The sequence below is a fragment of the Arvicanthis niloticus genome, chromosome 11 (genome assembly GCF_011762505.2).
Source record: "Arvicanthis niloticus isolate mArvNil1 chromosome 11, mArvNil1.pat.X, whole genome shotgun sequence".
NCBI lineage: Eukaryota > Metazoa > Chordata > Mammalia > Rodentia > Muridae > Arvicanthis > Arvicanthis niloticus.
Genome location: NC_047668.1, coordinates 22,622,630 through 22,645,852, shown reverse-complemented (window position 1 = coordinate 22,645,852; position 23,223 = coordinate 22,622,630). Strand labels below are relative to the sequence as shown.

The following is a 23,223-nucleotide window of genomic DNA, read 5'->3' as shown; positions in this document are numbered from 1 at the left end:
TATAAACAAGAACCTGAGCTGGCTTTTAAAAGCTGGGCCCCAGGCATCTGTGTCAGCCTCTCCCACTTCTGTTGTTTGGTTAACAGTGCACTCGACTGACCCCAGAGAATGTTTTGTTCTATTTTGTTTTAATTTTTCTTTTGATGTCGTGAAGATAGGTGTAGAAAAATAGCATCTCACATTTCAGAGACAGGAACCTGACGGACTAAGCTGGTTCTTTGAATAAGCTGGTTGTTACTCCCAACATACATGGCAATACATAAACACCCACGAGGTTATATCGATAAGTTTTCAGCCCAAATCTCTGAAACAGAACAGCAACACATACTATGGCAGCTAATAGTGGACCTTGAAAAGGGAGGTTAGAAATAATTTTGGAGTACAGAGATTTAAGAGAAGCTGACTTAGAAAGCAAGGATCAGAATGACTGAGATTGTTGGGTCCAGTGACCCAACAAGTGACCATGAGGCTGAAGAAGGGAGGCCCAGAGGAGCCAAGGGGAAACCAAATCCAAGCTGCTATGTCACAATGCATCACATGATACAAGTACCAATGTCTGTCACAGGCATAAAGTTTAAAACCCCACAGATGAATTAGCATTGCCTAACATAAACCTGACATTGCTCAGGTTAAATGGCATCTAATTCAGGCACTACAGAGACACATCCAGAGCCCAGTTACCTTTCAAACTATACTCGAGTATAAATAACACACACTCCCATTTTAGAGATCAGAACATCGAGCCTCAAAGCTTTGATGAAGTCAGGAATCAGTGCTTTAGCCGACACCAACTGAATGCCTAAGTTGGTGCTCCACAATATAGGGGTAAAAATGCAAGGATAAGAGAGACTCGTAGAGTTCACGCCTCTGCCCACAATGTACTGATAAATCCCAGATGATGTCTCAACACCACAACAAAGCACACTATCCTCTAAAAGCACAAGCTTAGAAAAGCCCCAAAACAAAGAAACCTGTGCATGTTTGACAACAGTCCCTCCTTGGTCAGCTGCTGCTGGGATACCTACAGCTCCTCAAGTTGCTAGCCATAATTCAGAGGGAACTTGGGCTCAGGGCTCCCTAGCCACTTGTTCTGCCTTTGCAACTAGTGAAAACTAGTCAAAACCAACACAAGTGAGGGAGTCAGCTGTGCAACTGCTCCTGGAAACAGGGGGCTGGGTGGTGGGAGAGTGCACAGATGGCGTTTCCTTTTTAAATGAAATGGTTTGGCATCCGCCTCTGTCAAGAGCTTTCCCTTGTTTCCATCTGGTTTGGGTCCTGGAACACACACAGGAGAGAATGGAAAAAGAAAACTCTGCCGGCGTGCTAAACCACTAGAAAAGCTAAAGTGCCTGCCAATACTTCCTCTAGGTCCCCAGAGACCAGAACATTCTTCCCAAGGAATGTCTTCATGTTGTGTTGGAGGGAATGGGAGAGCCCTGTTCTTCAGACCTAGCCCTGTGTTTGAGAAAAATATTTGAAAGTGTGTATACTTTGGAGCAGAGAGTCTTTCTTGCGTGTGGTCTCAGCCCTGTGTTCTCTGGGTGCTCGACTGCATGCAGTGCACTTATCTACTTATCCCTGGCTGGGTCATCTGGAGAGCAGAAATAACAGAAGCTGGTGTGCTGATTAACTGAGACGGTACATATCAGCTTCTTGGTTGTCTATTGCTGGGTTCTTCTGTTCAAATGGGGCTTTAGGAAAGATAATGATATTACTATTAATTTTCACAAGAAATTACCTAGAATCATAAGAACATCTAAGAACACTTCAATTATACTGATGGACAAACCACGTTTGTACACAGCCAGGTCACTATGAGGAGACACTGAATTTCTCCAGGGAGTTGGTTTCTAAGACTCAAATATATCTTACTAGTAGCACCTTTAAATGTGTATGGGATTAACAGCTTGGCTTACAAATTTTACCATCTAGCCAAAACCGAAAGCATAACCTGTAGGAAACAAGGCAAGGCCAAGGACCGCTCATCAGCTGCTTGAGATAGTGAAGAAGGATATTTGGTTTTGGAATTCTCACACAGCTCTTATATGTACCAGAAGAAAGCAGAACACAGTCACTAAGGGAATGCAAACTAGGGTCAAACTGCCCAGGTTCAAAACCAGGTACTGCTACTCATGACAACAAACTTGAGAAAGCTAATTCATGTCTTTCTTCAGCTCCTCACCTAAAAAATGAAAAAGAACTACATCATAGCATTATTGTGAGGGCAGGATGGATGAGCACAGGGAGAGAAATGGAACCAACGGTTACAACTCTTCTAACCAATTGTTTCACTATTACAAAGAGAAAAATTATCAATAAACATTATAGAGAAAACTGCAGTTTTATAAAATTAAAAAAACTACAAGAAACGTAACAGAAATAAGAAAACGAGGGTAACTTTGTTTTGTATTTCATTGCCTTCCAAAGTTACTTAACTTTATGGCTGCATTTATATACCAAATCTTCATAACAGAGGCATACCCTGGCAAGTCCTATATCTCTAGAAAAGCCTATTAATCAACATTCAACATGAATAGGAAGAAACAGCACATGAAAAAGGAACACTTCTCTATCACCTGTAAACAAAGAATCCACCCTTTTAGATTTTTAGATACCACCCCTCCTGAGCTAAGTCAGAGGCATAGCACCAGCCTAGATTTTATTTTTTAATGAAAAGCACATAAAACTGTAGAACTTTAAGCAGAAACAAAAAAAGGAAGGAAGAACGAAAGAAAGAAAGAAAGAAAGAAAGAAAGAAAGGAAGGAAGGAAGGAAGGAAGGAAGAAAGAAAGAAAGAAAGAAAGAAAGAAAGAAAGAAAGAAAGAGAGAGAGAGAGAAAGGAACTAAAATGTACTCTTTAAAATAAAATTCAAAACCCCAAATAAGGCATTATGTCACATAAACCAGTGGACAGTCCATCGTCTAAGTCCCTCAAATAGTAAAATGTTTTAATCTTAGTTGTGAGCCCATGTATTTAACACTTGCAAAATGCAAAGGTTCTTCCCCAAGCTTCCTGGTGAAGTTAGTACATCCTGGAAGAGGCCAGTGTTAGTGTTCCTTGAAAGGCTCTGGGGTTACTCCAAAGGAACACTAGGGTTAACAGCTGCTGAGATACAAGGCGGGATCACCAGCTTCCATCCTCCTGAACTACAGCCTTCTGTGGAACACATCTGCATAAATTACTTCATCAGAGTGTATTCAGAACTTTTTTTAACACGACAATTTTGTTCTTTCTACAAATCTGTAATAATTTGAGTAGAACTAAGGTTTTTCTGTTTTAACAAGATATGTAAAAGAATGTGCTAATCACAAAAATTGGTTTCCAAGGGTTTCTTCTGTGGGGGGAGAGCAGCAACTAGAGAAAGAATATATCCATTTATAAATATGAAAGCTAATATTAAATATTATACATGCCAAATTAAAATAGGATTAGGTAAACAGGCTGTAAGGATGAAAATTACAGAATTTCAGCAGAAAACTGAACTGTAAGAACAAAGCAATTTTAATTTAGCGTGTTTCAGCTTTAATTTATAGACTCAAATTATCATGGGGAGATGAGCTGAACCTTTCTCCTTGGAATGTATTAATAGTTCCAAGCCTATTCCCAAAGCAGACAAATAACAAGTCATAAATCCAAACAGCAGCCTCCAATAAGCATTTAACATATAACTTCACCTAGGACTGTGTGAGGTGCTATAAGGTTCTTAGAAGGACAGATCAGCTCTAGCTTTGAACAACTTAATGATGTTTTTCACAGTATGTCCATGTGACTGCATGTATTAGTAGTTCATTTTTTTCACTATTGGATAAATTCTACTGCACAGATATAAATACTTTGTTTATTCGCTCAAAATAGGTGACTTTAATTATCTCTGGTTTTTGTTGTTAGGAATTTACAACCTCTCATGTGTCAGGTATTTACTAAGTGTGGGTTATTTACTAAGTACATGGCTATGTATATGGCTCTGTGACTGGCTCATTTTGTAAGACTTTCATATGAACACTTTTTGTTTATTGGCTTGTATTATTTTGTTTTTTTAAGCCAAGTTTTCTCTGTGTAGCTAGCCCTGGCTCACCCGGAAGTCATTCTCTAGACCAGGCTTGCCTTGAACTCAGAGACCCACCTGCTTCTGCCTCTCAAGTGCTAGGATTAAAGGTAATGTCCCACCATGCCCAGTTTATATTCACACATTTATCAGTCCAAAAAAAGAAAAAAAGTTGACCTGGGTGTCCGTCCAGTGAGAAACTGTCAAATTCAATCTTCTTGTGAATAAATTGGAATGACTACCTTTTTCCTTCCAAAATAATAGGAAAAAAAAAAAAAAAAAAAAAAAAAAACCAAAACCAACAAAAAAAACCCAAAATAGATCCCCCTTATTTCCTCCACTTTGGCATGTATTGAAAATACTTCCTTACAATATATAACCTCTCTGAAAATAGTAAGCTTTAGAGTCGCAGACCTCTGGTTCTCATATTATAAATTATGTATGACATGGAGAAAAAAAAAATCACACAAACACTAGTTAAGATACTTTATAAATCTACCAATGCCTGGATGCATATTCCGCAAGCTTCTTTTTTGCCTCCATCATAATGTTTCATCGCGTTTCAAGGATGGTTAAAAAATACTGCAGACCTTGCCGTAACGTATACAGAAGTTGTCTGTTATAAATGAAGAGTTGGTTTTCATCTACCAAGCTCCCAGAAATCACAGGAGATTCACTCTAAGAGCAGGAAAGGGCCTGTCATCCTTGCTTTCGCTTCAAAACCACCCACTTGTCCTCAGCTACAAAGAAGTTGTCCCTAATAGTCTAGAGGAAATGGAAAAACCAGAGACCGTTTGAATTGCTAATAAGACTACCATTCCTTTGGCTGAATGCTGCCCACCCACAACCCACTTCAAAACATGGAAGCCCTTTCTTCCAAACAAGACTAATTCTTCCAGACCTGCATACTTGTCTTTTTTCTTTTTTTCTTTTTTGTCTTTTTCGTAGTTTATAATTATGTGAATTTTTTAAAAAGCAGTTAATGTCCACAGTAACCCAGCTAACTTGCATATTTGTTTTCTTATAACTTAGAACACTCGGCACATAAAAGATAAACAATATTGATTAACTTGTTAGTTAAAACATTTGTTTATCAGAACTCATACGCCTCCAAGCTGTACATAATCAAAAAAATAGAGGTAGATGTTACTTTGTTATTTATCAGTAAAAAGCATGATGCAACAAAGTGTGTGTGTCAAAGCTACCTGGTCCTTTTCTGCCCTGGTTTTCATTCTATTGTCTACTAACCTGTCAGATCTACTTTATGTAACCCCACACAATTAAAAAAATGATGAGGATGAAGACGTCTAGAACAACAGATTTTTCCCCATTCGAATGCCAAGAAAAACAAAAACTCTTGTCACTTCTGACCCAAAGGCCTTGGTAATTAACAAGAATGCTGCAGCAGCTGAATGTCCCAGGTCATTATCTCTAACTCCATGAGAGCTGGTTATACAGATTCCTTTAGATGAGATTGTTAGAGTCCCCATAACCACTCTCAGGATACTTTATGATGAGAAACAGGCAGATAATACATCAAACGGCTGGAAAAAAAAATGTTGTTCTTTGTTTACAGGTAGATACAAGGCAAAATTCAACTGCTTTCTGTACCATGCACTTTTTATTCAGTTATGCCTCTGTAAGAAATCTCAGAGCAGTGAAGAAAACTAAGCTTTTAAAAGATTAGCATATCATATGTCTGAGCTGAGGAAAACACAAAACAAGATTATTGGTACATACTTTGTTCATTGTTGGCAAACAAAACAAAAACCTTTATGGTCCAAACTTTAAAACATGAAAATATTTTTAAGACATTGATCTTATGAACAAAATCCTGAGCTAGCAGTGAGAAAGGCTTCTTTGAGCTGGAGAACTTGGGTCTGTGATTAAGAGCACTGTCTATACTTCCACAAGGTCTGTACTCACCTCCAGTACCCACTTGGTGGCTCAGAGAGGTCAGTAACACAAGTTCCAGAAGGTCTGCTTCCCCCTCCTCACCACCACCATTGCACATACATATAGACATACATGCAGGAAAACTCCCACATACATACAAGAAAAAGAGAAAGGATTAGAGAGAGAGAGAGACAGAGACAGAGACACAGAGAGAAAAACAAACATAATCACTGGTTTTTAATTTAACCCTTCTTTGGTCAGTGCTTAACTAAAGAAACACAAACATTTTCTAACCATACCCAAAGTTGGTCAACCTAATACAAATTTAGGAAGGAGAAAGTAGTTTTCTGGGTTGACTCCCTCAGCCTCTAAGTAAATAAATGTTCTCTTCTAACAATTATTAAGGCATGCCTACCAAAGTGGTATGCTCTCATTTCCTACTAACCTAAGAGAGTCTTGTAAATCCAAATCTATTCAACGAAGTCATTGATAGCTTGAAATGAATTCTGACTAATCCTTAAATTTTTTTGAAAAGCTAAAAACAAGTTTTAAAAGCAAAGTTTTATTCCCAAACCACAACTCCAAAAGATTTTGTAGAAGATGAATTGCAGTAAGCTTAGTTTATCCATTCCTATTATGAGAAATAGCACATGAGAAATATTATAAATGCCCTTAGTGCTTAGATTAGCATCACCCAGAAGCTCATGGAAAATTCATCTGCATTTTATCTCAAAAAAAAACCTTGGTTTGTATCCATAGTAAATCCCACAGCTCTCCTCTAATCACAAACAGAGAAAAATAATAATAATCCAACAAAATTCCAAACTTTAAAAAACAGATGGTTATTCTTCACAAGGCCGTGGCTGTCAGGCAAAGCAATGATTTGTGAACTGAATCTTCTCTCTCCTATTCCAGAAATTATATTTGTCTCAAGAAAAACTATCAGTAATTGTTGGCAAAAATAAAAGGATAAATAAAAATACATTTTTTTAGAAAGTGAAGCTCAGTCTGCTAGTAGTGACAATTATCCAAATACCAAGAGAAGTTCTAAAACAAAACTCCCAAAGGACAGACACTCCCTCTGAAGGAAAGAACAAATAAGGAAATGCCTGCCAGACTCTGCAGAAACTCTTCAAGGACTGGAAAACTGAACTTCGGCATCTTTCCAGTACAAAGACAGAGGAGAAGGCACAAGTAAGTGAGGGCATGAGAACAAAGATGGGAAAAGAGTGGAAAAGGAGAAGGTACCAAGTGAACTCGACCCTCCGGGTGTCTTAGAATTAAGCATCTTAAAACAAGTTTCATTACCTGACAGGCAGATATAAGTTAAATATTCTCCTTGACCCCCAGTTGCCAAGAAAGGAATCTTTTTCTTTGTTCTTCTCTTGACTTGGACAGCTCCCAGCATTCTTTCATCAAGAGGTGCAAAAATTTCCTTGCTGATGGCAGACTTGGCACTCATTGTAGAGCCACCCAGGAGGGCACGCAGGGAATTTTCTGAAGAAAAAGAAAAGGAAAGTTGGAACTGATGATATCATAGAGCTTACAGGGACGAGCAGTGTTTACAGGTGCGGTGCTGTTGAGCTTGCAGGTTAACCTTTGAGTTACAGAAATATTAATAGCAAGCTCTTCATGCTGTACTGCCTATAGAGATGCAAAGAAAAGGGGGAGTATGTTTTTACTACCTGAAATGTCCAACAACACAAAGTGATGTGAACAGCAAGCAAAGGGCGGCTCTAGAGGGGTTGTTAATGTCTACCTCAGCTGTGCCTTCCCCTACCCGGCAACAGTATCCATCGTCTTCCTCCTTTGCCAGGAACAATCCACAATTGCAGTTGAGAAGTCTTTCCACTACCCAACAACCCGTAAATCAAGTTCTTTATACATCTCCCAAATCTCCTTAAACTTCTTCTACATAATAGCCATTTAAGAAAAGGAAGACCATTAATTTTAACCCTGCTCAGCTCCATTCACCAGCTAAACCGCTCTGGTTTATTGGTCTCCTGCAGTGCACTACTGTCCAGTGTTCCAGTGCAGAGACTTTTCACAATTTGGACGCTGGCCAAATCTACCCCATTTTCCTTCAGCTCCGGGGGACATGGAATTTTAAATTCATGTCTAACTAGTGGCAACTTTTTAGAAGTGCCACCCAGCAGTTCCGACTTTATGCCCCTGAGGTTAACTGGTAGCAGGTGCCCAACAATGAAAGACATGAGGCAGTCTGTGCCCCCACCCACCCCATGCACAAACTAATGCAGTCACAGCTCTGACACTGTATTTGGTTTCCCGAAGTTGTATTTCCCAGATGATCTTAGTTCTGCTTCTGTGTTTCATGTTCAAGATCAATCCAAAAATCAATCCAGCTCAAGAGTATTAGGCGAATCTACTATGGTCCACTACTGTAGTCGCACAAACCTGTGAATCATCCCTAACCAATATTTATTCGGGCAATTTAAAAATTCACAATTAGGCTCAGAGAAAAGGCTCACAAAAGCACAAGAACCCTGGTTTGATGGCCAGAAGAAGAGGCTAGCTGTGGTGGCATTTGTAAACCCAGTACTATGAGGATGAGAGAGGTGGGTCCCTCAAACTCCCTGGTTTGCCAGCTTACACTACTGTTCTACTCAGTGAATGCTGGGCCAATGGAGCTGAAAAATAAAACAGGAGTACAGTGCCTGAGGAAAGGCATCCAAGTTTGATCTCTGACCTCCACACTCTCACACATATACATGCATGTATGCACACCTGTACACATATGAACATCACAAGCCCCAGCCAGAACTGCAGGTGCAGGGAATGCTGTTGCCCTCCTCTCACAGGTTGTTTAGAGTACTGTGAAGTCCTGCCTAGATTGGCAGCACAGTATATGCCATCTCAGTAGCTCAAAGGCTTGGTCAGACTGCCCTGAAACTGACCGGTTGATAAAGAAGTCCCCACTATGTGCTACCTTGTGTTTGCTATTAGAAATTCCACAACAATTTAAGATCCAGTCTCTATCCTACAAGGGTTGATATCACAAGCTTCACTGATAGGCCAGTGAGGTGCTTCAGTGAGTACAATCAATTCTGATTGTTAAATAGGTTAATGTGTTCAGATCATGCATTCCAATGCCTGGATATGCTTTATTAGTCTTGAATGTAGCAGATTCTTATTAACTTTTATTATGACATGAATAATGAAATATCTCTTGAACCATAAAAATCGAATGAATGTACCCATGCATAGCAGAAGATATCTGGAAGAATAACATTCAATGTTACTTAGCAAAGTCTCACCTTTTTCATGTATAGATACACCCAAATAGATAGTCTCTTCTATAAAGGTACAAGCACATGATTGAGAAGTTATGGGCCTTTCTCCTTTGAAAATCACAACTGGGAGAGTATCATTTTCCTTCTAGGGTCAAGTGTCAGGTTTTTTCTTTCCAGAGCTTTCTAACGTACTTGAAGGTATATGTTTTCAGTGTCGTACTGGGGATGTTGATGTACTGCAGATTATGGGAGAAAATCAGAGTGTAAACGGAGTACTGCTTTGCTGCCTTAAATCCAGTGGCACATCTGAATTCACTAAACCAGAATCTTATAACCAGCATTTTAAACAACTCTCTAACTCATTCTCAGGTTGCCATGCAATCATCTGGCCACCAAGTTTAAAAGCCATTATCTTATCCAAAACTAAAACCCCAACCAGAAAGTTAGCAATTGTTAGAGAAGAGATCATTTCAGGTGCATGTGGATAAAGAATGGGTTGGATGAACACGTTACATCTGGTAGCACATTCTTCCATGTAGCTCACTTTCAACTAGTATTTCTCGCTGGGAGGAACTCAAAGAAACCAGTTAAGACAGATGAATGTGATAACATTCCACTTTTTAAAGTACAGCCACTACAAGCTCAATGAGGCATTACTGGTATCAACAAACCTAGAAGAATCTTGGCTTGGGGTGGGGGGTGGGTACGTGGCACTGGCACTGAATATCAAGAATCCATACTTGAGGCCGCACAGTGTTTACAAATGTAAGACTGAATTAATAAGATACATAAAGTATTTGAACAAGGCTCTTAAAGGAGCCATGCACTTCTATAAGGGAAAAAAAAGATATAGGAATAAAAAAAAAAGATTAAAAAAAAAAAAAAAAGCTTTCTTTAGCCAGTCAGGAAAGTATTTGATAGGACAAAGAGGGGAAGTTCCAACCAGACTATATATCTGTCATCTCTGAGTCTTGATCACAGAGAACCACAGGCTCAGGGGTCAAGGCCTGAGGCTTTTTCCCCCCAGGCAGTTTATTTAGCTGCATAAAAGGGGTTTGGAATTATTGTTTCCAGTGGGTATGGTGGCCCCTGTACTTAAAGATTCACTTGATAAGCAAACTAGTAAAATAGTTTCATGAGCAGAAGTCCATGGCAGGTCCTCTGCACAGCACTGGTAAGGACTCCCTAAGTGTCTACAGCCATGCATGAATTTACAAAGCCCTTTACGTTCAATCCCAAATGTAGGTCAACAGAGCTGCTGAATGTATCCTCTCAAAACCGCAAATAAGAACCATTAGATATGTCTTTTTATAATGGTAAATTATTCCATTTTTATCCAATCCCTTTTGGGCTACAGATTATGAGAAAGTGTTAAAATTTCCTCTCATAGACATAGTATTTAAGTGAAAACCCGTTGGAACAAGAAGCTTGACTATTAAAGAAATGTATATAATGTAATATAGACACATGTTTACCTGAGGTTCATTTCAAAAGCAACACATTATGGATACCATAACAATCATAAATTTTCATTGCTTAAATACAGAAGAGCTGAAGCCCATCTACCCAGTGGAATATTACATATTGTTTTTTAAGTCAGGGCCATGGATATAACACAGGAATTCAGATCCTTGGCACTGTCATAGGTATGCGTGGCAGCCCCCTTATATTTCCAGCCTCAGAAGGCTAAGACAGGAGACTCCCAGAGCATGCTGGCTTATGAGACCAGCCATAGCAATGAGTTGAGTTTTGACTCATTAAATAAGGGCCCTATGTACAAACTCACCCATGTTTACATGCACCCACACATGCTACACATAGTTCACATATATATCACATACACATGAAAATGGGGAGCCACAGATACACACTCAGAAAAATGAGAAAAAAAATAATGCCGAGTGAAATTAAGGAGGCTACAGAACAGAAAATGGGCTTCTTAATGTATAATTGCACTTGTATCCTTTTTGTTGCTTTTGTTCTTGTTTGATTCTTGCTCTCTTGCTCTCTTACTGTCTTGCTCTGTTCTGTTCTAAACAGGGTCTCTATATAATAAATAGCCTTGGCTTTCCCAGATCTTACTCCGTGTAGACCAGATTTGAACTCATGGAGTTCCACCTACCTCTGCAGAGTAAGTACTAGGATAAAAGGCATGTGTCATCATGCCTGGCATACACTTACATACTTATTATACCCAGAAAAAAATGTCTAGAAACAACTTTGCTACCAAGTCCATATCATTATTTGAACTCAAAACAAGAAAATAAGGTGGAAAATCTTTCTCCTCTCCTCACTATCACCAAGCTACAGTGTTGCCATAAACGGCTGTGATGTCGAGACCTACCCTCTTCCTAACCTGAAAGCCATAAAAATCCATTTAACTGAGATCCGATCATTAGACTCTCTTTAATTCCATTCAACAACAAATCAAATGAGAAAGGAACGTGGATGCTATCAGTGATCATGGGGCTGAAAGCTTGTCTTTAGAGGAGGACACATTCCTCTGTGGAGCAGCCAGCCCCTGCCTGGCCACTGCCTAGAGAGGAGAGAAACAGCCACATGCTAGTTTAGGTTTACTCCTGCAGCCACACACCTTTGGACACGGTAAACACAAGACCACTAACCACTATACTTCACAGCCTCAGCTACAATGAAGCTTTTAAGGCGGGAAGAGCCTTCATCATTATACTACTAGTTTTGTGAGACGTGGCTTTTTCTTCCCTAAGTATATATACTTTCCTGTGTAGGAGACATTATGTACATGGGATTCTTTGTGCCTATGACTCATTCTGCTTCAGTTACAGAAGTACACTCCTTTCATCTCCTCTCTCCTTGTTTGTTTGCTAAGTCCATCCTTTGTATAGGTTTGATATTCAAAAGCAAATCCTGCTCTGCCACAGACCTGGTTTACGAGTTTATTTACATTGTTCTTGTATTTGTAATTCATGACATCTCCAACATTAACAAACAGAATTACAAACCAGTATGTAAAACCAAAATATAATAATAAGAACAACAACAATACCTTCGGTTTGAAACCATCACCTACAGGAGGAAGCACTGGAAGTGGCCAAGCCAATTCCTATAATGTTCAAATACGGGCAAAACCACACAGGGTGGACTCTCCACGCAGACAAACAGCTTAATTATTTGCTGTGTTCAGCATTCTAATTCTGAATTACTGCTCTTTACTCATGCTGGAACCATAAGAAAAGGAGAAAGTGCTGGAAGTATACATTAAACACACACACACACACACACACACACACACACACACAAAGAGGGCAGGATCTTTAGCAAGCATAGACTTAGCCATACTGACTTGAATCTTAGATAAATTTTCAGCTTTCTCCACTAAGCAAATTCAATTTTAACACAGCCGAGTTATAACAGTAAAAAACTAAACCCATAGAATGAACTTTCAGTTTTGAAGAATGTGAGATCTCTAAGTACTTAAAATACAGAGGAAACCGATATGTTTTCAACTACTTTTAAATTACTATAAAACTCCTTCAAAATATTCTCTAGTTCCACTATCAGTTTTAAGTCAGTGCTCCCCATGTGAGCATCTGATTTGGAGAATGCCCCCAAATTATAATTTGAGTGAGACCTTCTGTATGCTTTATGTAGTTGATATGTCATCAGTGGTACCTTCTGCCATGAAATCTTCCGTGGCAGAGGGCAGCACATAAACAACAATGCTTCATGGGCCCATTTTATGCATACTTAACATAGAGGTTTAAAAGGCAAGGTTCTACAGCTTTCAATGCCTCCACGTCATAAGTGAAACTTAAGATTAGGTCCATTAACACTTTCATCTAATCCTCTGGCCAAGTATTTAATTCCAGACTCAACTGGAATAACTCCAGAGGTCAGTGTCATGATTTTTGCCCCTGGGTAGTTTAATGAGAATGTCAACAGAAATGCTCCAGCTCCCACAAGGAACTTTCCATGCCACTGCCTCAAATTCTAACACAAGAGTCACAAATGTGGATTTTGTACTCAAAAAACTTTATAGATACATTTATATATGGGGAAAAAAAAAAACTGTCTTACAGATGAGGAAAGTAGGTGGTTAAGTAAACTATTCTAGATCCCAGAGCTTCTCAATAGCAAAAAGGGATCTGAACCTAGAAAATACAATTCCAGAAGAATATCTGCTCCTTGGTACCATCTTATACTGAAGAAAGCAAAGGGGTAGGGGCAGAAATGCAGAAAGAAAAAAAAAAAAGCTTCAGTATTTTATAATTTCCCTCTGAGCAGTTTGCTTTCTGATAGAAAATATATTGTTGTTTCCCTTGCCCAGCAACAAGAAAAATAACAAATTATGCTATGGTCATCCCTTGATGCTATAAATTTGCCCTACATGTGTACAGCATGCAGTTTTGTGGCTTTATTGGCAAAGACCATCACATGGTGTCATTAAAATAACCTATTTCCTTTCCATATGTTAAACTGGGGACATGGTACATCGGGTAAGACTTCAATAAAGGGTCCACCTCCAGAAAGAGGACTGTCAGAACAGTTCAAGAATGGAGATGTGTAAGAACTCTGAATACTTGTGAAAAAAAATCCCAACCAAACAAAACAAGAGTCTTGTGACCTGTTTCTTCAAAACACAGACCACTCTTTAGAATGTGTTTTTTTAATGCTCCTCCCAGGTATAGTGGATAAGAGTGAGTTTACATCAGCTGTTGTTATATCCATGTGTCTCTATGGAAAAACATTTTTGCCATGTGTGGCTTGTCCTCATGATTATATACCTTACACAAGTGACTCTTCTTAACCCTTCAAGCATAAACTGTCTGATGCTCTGAATAAAGTTGGCTATTGCATGAGACTTTAGTCCCTCTCATTTTTAGGTCCTGCTCTCCCAGGTTCATGCTACCAACAAGAGTGGCAAGAGAGGACAATGTCCAGAAAGCTATCTGCCACCTTCCTTTTAATTCCAACCAGGAGTCAGTTCCTGAGAAGATCTTGGATGGATGCCTTGAGGCAGTTTTATGCAGGTTATTTTCCAAGCCAGAAAAGGCTTAACTCTGAAAGACCTTATTTCAAAGGTTTCTGCTGGTTCTCAAGGGAAACTCTGCTTTCCACTCCTTTGTTGTACTGCCCAACTCCAACATTTCAAAGGCACAACTTTGACCCACTTGGTTGTCATCCCTCACATATTCTATACCTTCTATTTTGTTCTGTGGTGCTACAAGCAACTGTAGCTTGCCAGTAGCAATGTCCCAAGCTTCAAAAGTGATGCCACAGGGGTATTCTATACATTTTGCTTTACTGAGAAGGCTCTCAGAAAGACTTTCACCATCAACAACCACTTTGTTGATTTTTTTTTTTTTTTGGTTCCTTCCCAGCAATAATTAACACATGGATTCTCAGACATACTTTGAGCATTTGTACACTTCATATTTTACTAGCAGCAGCATCTTGGTGACTGTCTCCCTCATTCAATTCTATTTAGCCTAGAAGCTGAGTTCCAAAGTCATACTACATCCAAAGAGAAAGCAAATCAAACTTTAGACTAGACACTGGTCTCTGCTTCACCTCAATGTTCTTTCCAACAAAATGTGGAGAAACATGATGAGAGGATATAAAATATTACACTAGTCCCATGAATTTAGATAAAGACAACAGGTGTATGCTGGCAGAGTAGAGAAAAGAAAAAAAAGAAAGTGTGATTCCTCACAGTAGAGACGAGTCTGCTTCTCAGACTCAGTCTTTTTCTTGAACATTGACACAAAATGAAGTCCTAGCCTTCATCACCTCAATCCCATAGATTTCTAAACCTTGATATCAGGCCAATACATCTTTTCCTCTTGAATTTTCTCAGTTTATGTGCCCCCCCCTTGGCTGTTGAGGCCGAAAATAAAACAGGTCCAAGTGGAACAGGCTGAGGAATCCAAGAAGCACAGAATAACTTTGGCCTAGTCCCAACCCATAGATCTCCGTGCTGACTCCAGTTAGCAGAAGCACTTCTACAACCTTGGAGCTCTGAGACATAGTCAGGTAAATACATCCAGGGCAATGAACATGTCCATTATCATTCTGGGAATTACCACTCTGGCATTGGTAGTGTTGACACTTGGAGAAAGATCAGCTGTTGTATGGGCTTCCTGGTACCTATTCCTGGCAAGCAATAAAACAGGAAATAGAAATCAGTCAAGCCCAATGCTTGTCTTTGAAATGGTACCCTTCAGCCACAATACAAAAACAGCACCAGGTGCCTGCAATCTGTAATCAGTGCTCTATTAAAATGCTTACAGAAAAGGCAGGATTACCCTGATTTCTGCAGGCAGCTGCATGAGGTCCTGCTGGGTAACTGCAGAGTCTTACAGGTTCACTAAAGACTCCCCAGAAGCAATGAGCTGGAATACTGAGGTTAGGATTCCAGCTTCTGAAGACTATGAAATTTCTATGTAGTTGTCATACATAGGTGGGTAGAGATTCATAGTTTATGTCTCAGATTATTACAGAATAACCTATAAATCCAGGTCAGACTCAAGGCTCACATGCAAATGCAGACTCTGCCCCATACAATCAGCCATTCTGTCATTCAATGTCAATCCCTTTCAATCAACATGGTCTAGAAAATAACTAACTTCTGACCTAACTAGCTATAACAATTTGATAGTGATGTGGGGAGGGGGGAAATCTGTCAATGGAATACTATCTAAAATGAACTCAATTAACACTACTATAAATTTAATAATGGTTCACATTGACAAATTAGAGGGACATTCAATCCCTGTGATCAAGAAGTTTGGGTTAAGGCATAATGGTTACTTTTCTCCTACCCCAATTTGAGAGTTGATGGAGAGTGAACAGAAGTCTACATTTGTCATCATCAATCTAAGCCAGTCTAGGCCACTGATCTAAGTCTGTGTCTGTATCTTTGAAAGAGGGTAGTGTACACAATTCACAAGACTCTCTGAAGCTCTGCATGCAAATCAACTCCCACTTGAGGTGCCTTCCCCTTGAGTAACAAAGCCAGCATATCAGAATATCTTATAGCATTTGTCAACACACGTCCCACACAATGTATTTGATGAAAACTGTTGCCAAATTGCACCCTACTTCACCTTTCACATCTGTGACGAAAAAGAGGACACATCCTCATCTCTCGTGGACAGAAAAATGGAAACAATGGGTCCTGCCTCAGCAGTCCTGCCCTCCCTCTACTGTTACCACCCCTCGCCTAGGCATATAAACTGCCAGCCTAAAGGAAAAAAATAAAGACAAGATGCAGCTAAAGTCTACTGCACTGGGCATAGTGTGGTGACCTGGGAAGATACAGAATGGTTGGGACATTTAGAAGAAGAGGGGGAAGAGGAAAAGAAGGAGAAAGGAGGAAGAGAAGGAGAAGAAAGAAGAGAAGTTAGAGGAGGAGGAAGAAGAGGAGGAGGAGAAAATGCACATGCAGATCAAAATTCAATATGGTAGCCCTTTCTAGAAACTGAAGATTCTGAAAAGAATAAGCAACAAAGTCTTTTCACTTCCAGGAAACTTGCATTCTAGTGGATATGAAGAATGCCAACTAAATGTACCGCTCTCATCCTAAAGGGAATAAGAGTTTATTTTGGAACATTTTGAATGACCAGGGCCCAGGAACACCAATTTAGGTTACCCCAAGCTTCATGTTCTCATGTGGAAGCAATTTACATTAGTTTGACAGAACCAAGTCCTAATACAAGGCAAGTTTAAAATACTTTGTTGGGTTCTTCAGAGAGGCAGTTACAGCAAGATGGGGAAAGCTTTTCTATAGGCCCATGATGCTATCTGACATTTGTGGCTTTCAGTTGGTCAAAGCCAGGGTGTCTGCTAAGTCAATAGATTCCAAAGGTTTTGATCTATCAGTCCTAGAACATTATTTCTGACACAAAGGTAAGCAAGGCATGGCTGTTCCTGGGACTAAAGCTAGCTCAAGATAAGGTAGTTAGTAGCCTCTGGACCTGTTACATTCCAAGCTCTCCACACTACTGAGATTCTAATCAATCTCCACAGACACAGCATCTTCTTGGGACTTGTCATTCATAGGAATAACTCACAAGTCCATAAATTAATCAGTTGCTGAGAAGAAGGTGGCTGGGCAGAGGAATAAAAAACAAAGTTATTGCACTTTACTACTAATCATCAGGTTATAATATCAAATAATGGGGAGCCCAGATCTTCTAGCAAGGTATCCAGTCTTCATAAATAGTTGTGTTCCCATAATATAGCACTCCTTTTTAAACTGAGGTAACAAATTCATCTGGGGACAAGAAGTCTGTCTGTCTGTCTGTCTGTCTACCTATCTATCTCTTCACTCAACATTTTCTGAGGAATTACTATAGTCTGTATTTTTTGAAAAGTTTACAGATCATAGACAAACTAGACACATTCAAAGAGAAAGACCCAGGAAAAAGAGGCAAGCAACAAGATTAAATTAAGAAAGAGAATTTGTTGTTCCCTGGGAAAGGAGGCAGGTATAGCTTAATCCTACAGAGACTGGTGATCAGGAGATACTTACTCAATTAAGTAGAACCTTGAAATGTAATTAAAGAAGTTTAAGCAGGTCCATTTACAAGGATTATACAGGTCGCTTCACTTCTGTTGAAAGCCAGAGGGAATGGCTTGGGAAGCTGTTGGCTCTGTGTCAGTGACCTAGTAGGTCATTTCCCCTTGTTTCTACCTCCTGTGATCAATTTGCACAATGGGTGTGCCCTGAGAGTCAGATCCCAGACTCAGGGAAAATGCAGGGACTACTTTTTTGGAACAGAATCCACAAAAAGTACAAAAAAAAAGAAACATGGGGGGGCGGGGGGGCGGAACGTGTCAGACAAACATGATATAAGTCATTCTTGAATGTCTCTTCGGTACTAAGGATCATTTGAGGTGGGTCTGGGTGAAAAATATGTTTAAAAATTATTATTCTATAATAGTATGAGTTCCTGGGTTTATTTTCCAGTACCAAGCAAACCAATAAATAACTAACTTATCTCCCCTTGTAAAGAAGTTCACTGAAGAGGCAGAAGGCCGAATGGATAAACTGTCTTCATTTGTGCACATAGTAAAATACATATTTTTAAGTAAAACACATTTGTAAATTTCTCTTGCACTTTAAGAGAATTTGGTAGCCCAAGGCCTGGATCCTTCTCCGTTCCTACAATCTCAAATGGATACGTCACCACTACTTTCAGTTTCCTGGTTCACACTGAGGTAAACATCCTTCAGTCAGCCTTCCATGTTTAAATGCTGCTAGTCCTCCATTAGTCACCGAGGATGTGGAACCTGGTATACACACCAAAGTAAACAGTATGCAGACAGTTAAAACATACAGTTTCAGAAAAAGTAGATTAGAACTGGATTTAAACAAACAGAATCTAAAATACTGATTCATGGCAGAGTGAAGATGAGATAAGAAGCCATTACCTCAAGGTGGATGGGAGTGACCAAGAACATCAAAACAAATAAAATCATTCAGACCTGAAACAAATGGCTGAGGTGCATATTTTACGTTCCAAAGCGGACCTGGTCTCCAGATTTGCCCAGTATCCCTCAGTCCCTATCTGTTAAAAGACATGGATGCTATTCACGCCCTCTATGCTGAACTTTCCAGCCCAGGGGCTGGGCTTCCTCCACCCCAGAAGCTCTTGCTGGTATAATCCAGACATTTTGGTCTCTCTTCTCTGTCCCTCTCTCTGCCTTTTTCTCTCTCCCTAGGTTCTTGCCCATATTTTTTCTCTTCCCACTCCCCACCGTCTCCCTCCCTATGATGACTTCTCTGGCCTAGTTCCTTGGGACCAGTGAATCCACCAATAAATCTACCTTTATACACTTTAATTTGGCTTGAATCGGTTCATTTCACCAGCAATGGATACTTATCAAAAACAAAAAAATCAACTATTTTTATCACATAAACATCTTCCATACTCTCACTTGCTCTCTTCCAACACGTCTGTTGTACTAATGACGGGCAGAAGGCAAACATGAGAGACAAATATGAACACCATGAAATGTGTCACGGGGGCGAGAGGAATGTGGGTATTAGCAGACACATGTGTGGCCAACTGGTATAAACTCATGGAGGAAATTTCAGTTGTATTTATAAAACAAGAAAAACTTTTGAAATTGGCACACCCAGCACAACAGCGAGTCTACTCAGAAATATTTTTCCTGAGTAGATCACTGCATGAGTAGACAAAGACGCATACTCTAGAATGTGTCTCTACTTGCGAATTAGAAATGCTTGCCTGAGTTCTCCTCTGAGGGAGGGGTGCAACCCAGCAGCTGACTCAGGCAGATACAGACAGCCACAGCTAAACAGTGAATAGAGATTGGGGACTCCTACAAAAAAATTCAAGGAAGAATGGCAGACTCTGAAGGGGAAAGGAACTTTACAGAAAGACCAACAGAGTCAAGTTAAACCAACAACCAAAGAACATACATGGGCTGGACCTAGGCCTCCCCACTCAGATGTGCAGCTTGGCCTTTATGTGGGTACCAAACAACTGGGAATGGCTATCCCAAAAACTGTTGCCTGTACATGGGATATGTTCTACTAGCTGTGCAGTCTTGTCTGGCCTCAGTGGGAGAGGCCTACCCTTGCAGAGACTTGTAGTGCCAGGGTTGGGGATACCTATGGGGAGCCACCCACTTAGAGGACAAGGGGATGTAGAATAGGGGAAGGATTGTGAGAGTAGGTGACCAGGAGACAGGTAGTAAGCTTGATGTAAAGTGAATAAGTTAAAAAAAATAAAGTTAAATATAAAAATAAGAAAGAAATACCTACCTGGTGGTTCTCTTCCTCCGATATCCTAGTTGAAGTCTCAGAATAAATGCCTGCACTCCACAGAACCGTGTGTCAAATATGACTTGTTTATGTGTTCTTGCTTCCAGTCAAGCATGTCATTGTGGATCTACTGTGTGCCAAGTCCGTGCTAGCAGTCTCAGAGAGAAATAGGCCAGCCACTGCATGTATCACTGTGGCCCATTGAAGGAAAACTATCTCCGTCTGGCAGGAGAATGAAACTCCTGGCCTGGGTGGACACTTAACATTCCATCTGGGGTGCTCAATGCCTTGGCTAAGTGACCACTCCTCAGGAAATGGGTTCACTTAAGGCACGCTGAGTAAGTATCACTTTAATGAGATAATCTATCCCTTCCCAGAATTCCTGCCTTTAGCACAGTTGCTTATATAACTTGGCTATACTCTGGCATATATAATGGGTGTTTTTTTGTATTATTCCGAAAAGAGCAACTTTCCCTTTTTTCTTCTTTCTATCCTTTCTCTAAGCATGCTTTCCCTACCACTTGGGCTTCACTCCTCTAATGAGTCCCATTTCTGTCATGTTGACAACATAAAATGTCATGGCTTTTTATCCCCAACATTCTCTTCTCTGTCACTCTTCTCTCACAGTTTGCCTGCCCTGAGGTTTTTCTCTTAAAATCTAATAAAATTATCCTTGAGCTTCTGTTCAAGTCCCTTTTCGATTTTTTTATTTTATTAATGAGACTAAGAAGCCTAACAGCAGACCCCTATTTCCTCAGTAGCACATGGAAAGCCCCAGTAGCACCACACTGTCAGGATAGTATGTGGGTGGAGCACTGAGCCTGTGGGGATGTTGTGCACAATCACTGCCATCACAAGGACCACTGGCTTAAAGCCCATGGCTCAGTTACAGGTGAGTAGCATTCTTTTTACTCTCCGTATTTTTTATTTGTACCTAGCCATTCTTTGAAAGTCCTGGGAAGCAAATGTCCTAGATTTCTGTGGTTATCTCCAAAATACCTGTAGGAAGATGAATTAAATGATGCCAAAGGATCAGTTAAGACAGCCACAGTGTGTTTAATTCCCCATGTGAACTACCTTCAACTACACATTGGTACAAAGTCTGATTGTTTTCTACATGTCTCTCCATAAAACAGAAACATTTCTATGGCTTGGGATGGGTTCTACAGGGTGAGCCTAACTAACCTGCTCCAGCAGCGATGAGAAGCAATGAGGAGAAAGAGTACAGGGTTATAAATCAGGTACTTTTATTCACCAAATTAAGATAAATAACTTAGAACCAATTAAGGTTGATAAATCCCTTCCCTGTCACATCTCTGCAAAGGATCGATGACTTAATTAATGTGAAGTCATTTGGTGTTTGCTAGTGGCCTGGATGCTTCGTGGCTGCACACTGTGTTTGATGCTCAGTTATTTAAGAAATGGTTATGCTATTTTCTACTATTCCAATTCTGACCATCTATCCTAATCTTCTCAATGATATGTAAACATAAAACCTCTTGCTGCACTTTTTGAACTAGGGAAACCAAGTGATTAAATGTGAAATCGTAACAACACAGTGAAGAAAATAAAATGTTTCATCCTTTTTCTGAGCAATTAACTTAGAAACCTCCTGGGAATTAGCCAAGATAAAACAGCCCAGAAATAAACAAGCTCAATTACAAAATCGAAGTCCTATAGGTACCTATTCTGCCCAAGACAAATTTGAGATGCTCTAATTTCTTAATGAGGGGAGGGGAGGGGGAATCTGGTTTGATACATTACAATTATTGAGATTTCATTTTACTTTATGTCATGCTATTAAATTACTAAGAAATTCATCTGGACAACACTACAAAAACAACTCCATAGCCAGATTTTAGCAAAGAAAAGACACAAAAAAAGAAACTAATGAAAAATTTACAAGAGGAAAGAAAAAGATGCCAAAGTGTTTCCAAAGCCCCAGACAGGTATGCAACCTAAAAGAGTAATTCAGAAGGAGCTGTCAACATAGCAGAAAACTAGAAGTTAGGACTCTTCAAAAAAAACTAGCTATTTTCAAGCATTTGACCTCAGTCCCAGCAAGGGGCTGCTCACTGTCAGGCACTGGCTGCATTTCTATACACAGAATACGTTAAGCCAGTGATCAAAGTATAGTGCACCTTTCTCATAGCTGGATTGAGAGGTGAGGTTTCCTCATGTTTGTTAAATCAGCATTAAGAGTCTTCACCACAGCACATGAGGCAAGTACAACAGACACATGTATCATTATTCTATGGGATATGTTCAATCTCTAGCATCTAGAAAAAGAAGAGGTGCTGGCAGCAGTGGTGGTGGGAAGAGCAGTGGCCGCTGTAACAGGGTCTTACTAAGTTGCCCAAGCTGGTCTTGAACTTATTTTTTAGCTCAGTCAAGCCTTGGTTCATTTTATTGGACCTTATGGTACTCCTGTCCCAGGCGCCCAAATATTAATAGCTGCAATTACTGGCCTGCACCATCAATGGCTGCTTCTTGTAAAGAACAGTAAGCATGTGGGTTACTATGAGGACAGAGTATATTAGAGAAGATTTAGGTGCCTGTATATAGAAAATATGTTACACCATAGGCAGAGAAATGTGATGCTTCAGGAGACCTCGGTTCTCACTCTGTGGTTCTGCAGAACCCACTGACCTGTTTTATGAACCACATGAGTAGGCCTCTGAGGTCTAAACTGAGTGTCAGACAAGTGAGTAAGTCAGGCTAATCACATGCTGAAGTCACACTGCAAGAAAACATAACTAATCCCACCCATAGGCTGAAAACACATCACATTAGTGTCATACGCCACAAATCAGGAGTGGGAGCTGAAGATGTGCTGGGAATTACAGTGCAGAGAAAGACTGAGAGGAGACTAATTATGTATGCACAAAATTACAGACACAGTTCACATACAGATTGAAGACAGTGCAGCAGATACACAGAGGGGGCCTGAAGTGGGGAGAGAGGAGAATATAAAAATCGGAACTGTTGCTTACATGTAACTGAGTGAATCTATGAAACATGGATAGTGAGGGTACACAAGATAAAATTGACAAGAGTGTCTCACTCTCTGTATTTACAGAGGAGGGGCCTACAAGCTGCCTAAGTTGGCTCCTCCAAGTCATTGTGAGAACAAAGGTTAATATGAATATGTCGTTTGTCATGATTAAGGGGTGAATATAATATCCTGACAGCCAGTTCAGAGTTGTCAACACAGAGAGCTTTCACTGTCTGTCAGATGCTCAGTTCGCCTTGCTTT

The 23,223-nt window shown here is 40.0% G+C and overlaps 1 protein-coding gene across 3 annotated transcripts in view; it reads right to left on the bottom strand.

Annotated features, from left to right (window-relative positions):
• The window catches only part of Stxbp6 (syntaxin binding protein 6), a 214,065-nt gene that overhangs the window by 150,546 nt on the left and 40,296 nt on the right, over positions 1-23,223 (bottom strand). For all 3 annotated transcript variants that reach the window (XM_034514260.2, XM_034514262.1, XM_076941906.1), the window contains exon 2: positions 7,251-7,439. In XM_034514260.2, the coding sequence (XP_034370151.1) occupies positions 7,251-7,404 (154 nt within the window). In that variant the 5' untranslated portion in view covers positions 7,405-7,439. The remainder of the gene's footprint in view (positions 1-7,250; positions 7,440-23,223) is intronic.